General features: G+C 45.2%; 1 protein-coding gene across 1 annotated transcript; it reads right to left on the bottom strand.

Annotated features, from left to right (window-relative positions):
- Nucleotides 1–1,379: 1,379 nt before the first annotated feature.
- On the bottom strand, nt 1,380–4,256 carry LOC119309387 (mediator of RNA polymerase II transcription subunit 20a-like). Its single transcript, XM_037585401.1, has 4 exons — nt 4,113–4,256; nt 3,684–4,023; nt 3,007–3,096; nt 1,380–1,951 (listed from the first exon to the last, which is right to left on the bottom strand). Exons 1-4 carry the CDS (start codon nt 4,127–4,129, stop codon nt 1,727–1,729), a joined length of 672 nt encoding a protein of 223 aa, XP_037441298.1. The 5' UTR covers nt 4,130–4,256; the 3' UTR covers nt 1,380–1,726.
- Nucleotides 4,257–7,390: the final 3,134 nt, after the last annotated feature.

The raw sequence follows: 7,390 nt of genomic DNA, 5'->3' as shown, positions 1-7,390 counted from the left end.
GTAGGTGCTTATGGCTCAATTATATCCTTCCTTTCCTTGCTGATACTCTTCGGCAAGATTGTAATTCAGATGATTGATCAATAAAGCTCATTGAATCGCAAGACACACACAAAAAAGCTAAAGCTAGTACATTATGGGCAGTAGCTCACCTACTAGTTGTTGCCTGCCCCTCGTTGTCGTCGCGGCACTGGCCGTGGTCTACTCTGCCTCCTGGCCCTAGGGGCTAACCGGTGCTGGCCGGCCGCACCGACGAGCCGCCGCCCGCCGGAGATGTCCGCCCTGGCTCCCAAGCTTGCGCTTCCGATTGTCGTCGTCGCCTACCGGAATTGCAGGAGCCCGACGACCGGGGCTAGCGCCTTCCGCCACCTCTCCGTGGTGGCTTGGTCCGTGCCACTGCCGGCAGTCCGCAGTCGGTTGCCCGCCGCCGTCGTGTCGCTGTCTCGCTGTCGCGTAAGACCCGAGTGGCCGAGCGCCTAACCCTGTGGGCCTGTGGCCGAGCAAGCAGAAGCGCCACCACCGGCCTACTTCAGCCCAATATGAACGTTTGGTTGCCCCACTGGCCCATTTAGGAACGGGGTCGTCTTTATTCTGTGCAGTTCTCACCCCTCAAATAAATATTCTGTGCAGTTCTCACAGAAAGTGCATGGATGAACCAGGTACATATGAACCCACTTAAAAAAGCACACATTTTCTTTTTTTTAGGGAAAAAGCACACATTTCTAAATGTTAAAAATAGGGCAATGCTATACCTACGTAATATTTGTTACGTGCTTTACGTAAATAGCAACGTGAAGAGTTATTAGTGGGTCATTACGGGGGAAGGGCCCACCCCCTGATTTTTTTGGGAGGGGGGGGGGGGGAGAAGATTAGATAGGCAGCTTTCGTAGACCTTCGTAGCGGGTTACGTAGGTCTACGATTATCGCTAAAAATATCTGAAGAATGTAGCATAGGTACGTCTTCATATTCTATGTGCATGCATAAAGTTTCACGAAAAAAATAACTTTTTTGTGATGTGTACAAAAAAGACAAAAAAAAGGTGTCATGAAACACTATTTAGAAGCACTGAAATTTGTCTTTTTCTGCGAAGACAAAACAAAAATACATTTTTTTCACAAAACTTTATGCCGTGCACACACATTTGCGAACATGTATGCATGAAATTTTCTTTTGAATTTTTCAACATTTTAAAACATGCATAAATGCATTTTTTGAAAAGTGGGTGCATATGCCCATGCATGCAGGACGTGCCCTCTCCGGTTCTCACCCACACGTTTGCCCAAAAAAGGTTCTCACCCACATGTAAAATAGTCACCCCTAAAAAAACATGTGAAATATATTCTTGCCCTAAAAAATGTAAAATATAGTCTCTGTAAAAAAGTTGTAAAAGATAGCCAAGATATACTCCCATGATAGTTACGACCACATCAGATGTTCATGTTCAAAAAAATTGTACAACAACATTACCCAGCAGCATCTACTGGGAGCTAATGAGAACATAAAACACAGCTACTCGGTCGCTCAGATGACCATTACAACTTGCTATTCCTTGCAAATAAATCAGGTTAACATCTCAAACACGGTAGAGGAAGGGATACTTAGCCGTGAAGAACATACAAATTGATTACATTTCAGCACATAAGATACATGTCCTGGCATACGTTGATGTCATCATGATCTTGGGAACAAGTCAAACATCATGATATTCTGAAACTTTCATCTGCGGATCTAAGCCCTCACAGCTGCCATGAGTTGTTGCAAGCAGGTAGCGTACTGAACTGCGGTGTGCTGGAAAGAGTAATGGTCGGAAAGGCCATACTCTGCGAAATTAGATTCTACATGGATGAATCGACCAGGCAGCGACTTCTTTGCGAGTGTTTCCTGCCATATGTCAAAGAAGTCTACCATAATTGCCCTGGACTTTTCGATAGAAGACAGGGGGTAATACTCTACCTGCACCGAAAGCAACATAAACCTTCGTGTCAGCCTTGCAAGCACGGAAATGATCTTGGACATAAACCACTGAATACTGGATTCTCAGTGGGTTCTAAAATTTGGAAACCAGTGGAACGTTTTGAAAATAAAACTGCAACTGTAGTATTGAAAGTATCCCCATTATCCATGCCACAGAAATGTTCATCTCCTTTGGTGGGAAATTTTGCAGGTTTTGGTGCTGACTTCAAGGCCTAAGAAGGCAAGATTTTTTTTCACTGGTCAACATATTAGATTCAACAACTTTGAGTGCTATTTTCGAAATTTCTTGTTACCAGAAATATTGGTAGGGGCCAGAAAATTTTGATAATGAGATTTGTTTACCAGCTAACTCGAGTAACAACGGCAAAAGAAAGGCGCTGATGCTTCACAAAGAGTTACAGGCAGGTCCACACTACAGAATATTCTAGAATTCATCTAGTTTTTCCCTTCTTTCAGTTAATAATTTGAACTAATTACACAGACAAAGGTGTAGATCATAACGTATGTTTACAGGTTAATCAATATGTCCAAAAATAATGAGATGGCCCTCTGAACTATTGCTAGAAAGGATATCAAGAGCCTTACGAATTTAAAGCTCAGAAGCTGTACTTCAAAAATAAAATCATGTAGGTGCGACAGATCATCTGCTAAGTTCATCAAGCTTAACATAGGTAGATTTATCTAACTCACAATAAAGCAAAAAAAAAAAAGAGAAAATAGGCTGTAGATTTCTACTTATCAATAGAGGACATCCCATACTAGCTTGGCCCTGTATAGATCTAGACATCAAGAATTAGGCTGAGAATCTAAGCAGCAAAACCCCATTCTTATATTAACAGTACTCAGTACTTAGTCAAACTAATTAATCCCTCTGTAAAGAAATATAAGATCTTTTAGTTCACTAAAGAGTACAAAATTGATTCAACGCATTTGGTCTGAGTCTCACCTTGAACTAAGAAAAGTCAACAATCAATGAGTCCATACGATTAAGACCAACAGGGCATGACCAAAAATCGAAAAGAAAGAAAATGTACCTCCATCATGATTCCTCTCAGTGTTTCAGTATTGTTAGGAACACATTTTCCTATCCTCAAGCAAAAGTCACCTAGTTGATACTGGAATCCCTATAAACGGAAACATTGTAAGGTGTGAATCTAACGAACTTTTCATATGAGACAATTCAACAAACACACTGTAATATAATAAGCACAACATAAAACGAACAGAAGATGGAACTTATGAAAAAGTATCTAGGACAAAATGAGGGGTTAACAGAGCAGAAAAGATAAATATAAGTAACATCCAAATAGCTTCATTGTGAGCCTCAATGATCAGGTAAGTTCTATGCAAATTTTCCATTGATCACTACTAACTGAAAGACATCCATTTCCTGAAATTAGAAGTCGAACTGGAAGCTGGTAGATGGTCTATTTTGTCACTGTTGTTCGCTTGAGAGATGTAAAACCATGCAATTGGCTTAGATCTATACAAAAAATGGATTTAAGGACTGGTTCAACAATGGGGTAGTTTCATTCCTGCCTTTTGTAATTAGTTTACTCAGGTACTGTGAAACGCTTGAAAGAATTAGGCTGAGGTTCAAAAATTTAATCACCACTGGTTCAATTAAATAAAGAAAATGGATTTTACAAACCTAAATCCTTAGGTGTGACATGAGAAGAAATCGTAAGGGCAGTGAAGGAAACAAGGTGACCTCGAAGTTGAGGTTGACGCGGGCCTTGAAGGACTGGAGCTTCTCCATGACCTGGGAGAAGGCAGCGTCCGCCTGCAGGACGAGGCGCTGGTTCCGGAGGATGGAGAAGTAGAGCCCGGGGCGCTCGTGGAGCGCGACGCCGAGGAGCTCGCGGGGCACGTCGGGGGGCAGGTTCTGCTGCGCCCCGCCCGCGCCGTCCCGCGTCATCGGGCGGTAGAAGATGATGGAGGTCTTCCAGCGGCCGTCCTTGGTGCCGCCGAGGGACTCCGCGCAGCCGCAGGCCTCCGACAGGATCTGGGTGTTGAGCGTCACCCCAGGGTTCGGGTGCCAGTGCATCAGCCTGCGCCGGGGAAACGCGGAGACGGGGTGAGCCAGCGGCTGGGCGCCGTGGGGAGAGAGGGGGGAGGGGGAGAGGCGCGAGCACGGTACCACTTGGCGGGGGCCATGGCGGCGAGTCGGTGGAGCGCCGGCGACGAGGGGCGACGGCGGTGTCTTGAGTCTTGGCAGGGTGCGGGCCGCCGGGCTTGGAGATGTGAGGTTCCTTCTTACCCAAATGCTAAATCTCACTTGTCTCCGGCCTATGTCAACAACAAAAAGAACAAAAGAACTTGTCTCCGGCGCTCCCGCGTGGCTGGCCCAATAACGTGGGGTTTATGAAGGTTCCGACCGGTTTCCCCCCTTTCTATGTTTTGTTCTTATTATTGGTTTTCTTTCGGTTTTTTCTAAAAAAATCAAATACATGTCAACTTGTTTCAATATATCTTGAACAATTTTCAGTTACACGTTGAATTTTGTTTTCCCAAATACATGTTGAACAGTTTTCAAATGCACATTGATCATTTTCTGAATACACAATGATTTTTTTAATAATTCCATGATTAAAATGTAATGATTTTAAGTGTTACAAACATTTTTTAAGTGTTATGAACAATTTTTAAAATGTAATCACCAATATTTTTGAATGGTACAAAACATTTTTCTAGAATTATGAGAAGCAATTTGCACATGGTATGAATTTAAATGTGGTGATTTTTCTTTGTAATGATATGAGCATTCTTTACAAATTAGTAAACAACGTATATTCGAGCCGAATCGTTATATAATCATATCAACAAGCTAACTCATTTTCATAGTAATTTTCCATGCACGCCGCAATTAATTAGCTCAATATTATACCATTATCGAATCATATTAATTTACCGTGCATCGCTTTTACATTTTGTGCCATCCTTTCGTGTAACAGGGTAAACTTGGATGTGATGTGGTTAGAGTACGATGGTACATACGTCGATTAAACCTTATTCAAACTCTACATGGGACTGGTCCCACAAAATAATTCCATTTTGGTCTCATAGGTATTGAAAAAAATAAAAAATGGCATGGTGACATGTGTGAGGCTCTGGAGCCATGCCTGCCAAGGCCGGAATTTGAGCCAAGCTGAGTTGGCTCTGCCCGACTCGTTACTGCTTGTTAAGATAATGAGTTAGCTTGGCTCGACTCATTAAAACAACGAGCTTAGATTCAAACATGGTTCGACTCATGTTGGCTCGTTTAACTCGATATAATTGTGAACAACAAAGTGTATTTATATATACGCAATGATATAACATATATATTTATGAACATATCTTTTTCTCCATAAAAAATAACAATCAACAATTTATAGCCAAAGGGCACATGTCTCACTCCACAACTCAACTCAAGCTATTCATGAGTAGCCAACAAGTTCGGGCCGAGTGGAGCCAAAGTATGAGCTGTTCATTTTAGCCCGCAAGTGTCGAGTTTTATTTCGAGCCCTACCTCGCAGAAAAGGCCATCTCTAGTACATCTCCGGTGGATTATTCCTGTTGATCTAAATGTTTCTTTTCCAATCTTTGTTATTTCTTGAAATCCTGGAGCACATTACAGGAAAGCCAAGACAGAAGAGAAATTGAGGTTGGAGTGCCGAAGATCAAGGAGGTGGTGCGTGGGTGTTTGCCAAAGTTCATGATGTAATATGCTCCTGTCAAATGACAAGAGCACAAACAAGAGGGTCTGCAAGTGAAAAGGCAAGATAGGAAGATCTGCAAGTGACACCTATAGTTCATCCTAGGATGCAGTGGTCTAGCTGTGGAGCACTTGATGTAGTCCCTTTGTAAACAAATATAAGAAGTTTTAGATCACTATAATGTCTTCATGTAGGTCGCATTATGTTAAGCATGCATGCACATATTTTTCTTTTTTTTTGCGGGTGAAACGAGCTGGCATTTATTAAGTAATGTTATTACACTCGTTTTCACAAATATGACAGAGATTGTCAGGCCCAGACAAAAGCCAAACCATAGTACGATGTGTGATTCGTCCCATTTGAGCCATGCAATGAGCAGCACTATTGGCTGATCGACAGACATGAGCGAATGCATGCCGCCGGCTCCCATGCAAGAGCTGCTTCGTCTCCTCCACCAGTCCCACCAGCGCAGACGGTTGATAGTATTGTCCATCAGGGCATCCACTCCTGCTTTGCAGTTCAATTCGACAATGATGGGCTTCTCTGTTCGCTGCAACGCCATGGATGTACCCTCGAGACACGTTGGCATTTCCGCCTCCATTGGGGAGCGACATGATCGAAGGAAACGACACGTTGAGAAGATGATGGCCCCTGTGTCATCCCTTAACACCATGCCCGTGCCCCCTGTATCTGTTGGCGTCCTGGATTTGGGGGTATCCAGTCGTGCCTGCCTGCGGCCCACCACGAGGCTCCATCGACGGCCTGGTGCGGCCCAGTTTCAACATCAACACCGCAAGACCCTCGCGAGGCGGACGACGCTAAGACCCCTGAAGGAGTTGGCCTCCTCGGGAGGGCTCCTGAGGGGCGGAGAGATCTATGCAGTTACCTCATGAGGCTCAGCTGACGTGAGCCAGGCGGGCGCAGAGCGCAGGTTTCCTCTTCGGTGCAAGGGGGGCAAGCCACAAGCGCGGAGTCCCGAGGAATCAGCCAAAGGTTTCTATTTCAGTGCAACGAGACCAAGACCGCCAAGACGGCAAGATGGAGGTCATCACCGAGCCTACCGCAGCGTCACGGCCAGAGGCTTTTCGCGGGCGAAGACTACTTTTGTCAGGACAGACTGTACTACTTGTCCCCCTTCAAGTCTCGCCGTTGTGGAATCCCTTCCCGCTCATATTTGGGAAGAGGACCAAGGCGACTATATATAGGACTTAGCCACCACCATAATGGGGAGAGATCCATTCCACCCCGAGCACCACACCAGCTCAAGAACACCTCACCTCCTAAGGCTTGTTCATCCTTTGTACTAGTTCATCCATAGCCCCTCGAGGCCGGACAGTGCCCTGGAGGCCGCACACGAGTCCTCTTCGACCCTCGATTCGGAGCCGGCTGTGCAGATCGAGGACGGGTGGTTAGACACCGCCTCGGGGGCTGCAACCTCTATGGCGATAGAGCCGAATACTGACTTTGTCCCTTCTGAAGCTCGTGACTCCAAGGTGCCAGACTCCTTGCCAGACTCCGAACCTCCCGCGCCCCCTCCAATCAAATCCGATTGGGCGCCGATTATGGAGTTCACCGCTGCGGACATCTTTCAGCACTCACCTTTCGGCGACATCCTGAGTTCGCAAAAGTATCTCTCGTTATCAGGAGAGCCCTGGCCGGACTGCGGTCAGGACGGTTGGGATGCGGACAACGAAGAAATTCTAGACCCACCCACCACCCA

The sequence above is a fragment of the Triticum dicoccoides genome, chromosome 5B (genome assembly GCF_002162155.2).
Source record: "Triticum dicoccoides isolate Atlit2015 ecotype Zavitan chromosome 5B, WEW_v2.0, whole genome shotgun sequence".
Taxonomy (NCBI): domain Eukaryota; kingdom Viridiplantae; phylum Streptophyta; class Magnoliopsida; order Poales; family Poaceae; genus Triticum; species Triticum dicoccoides.
Note: the sequence above shows the minus strand (reverse complement) of the source record. Positions and strands in the feature narration are given on the sequence as shown.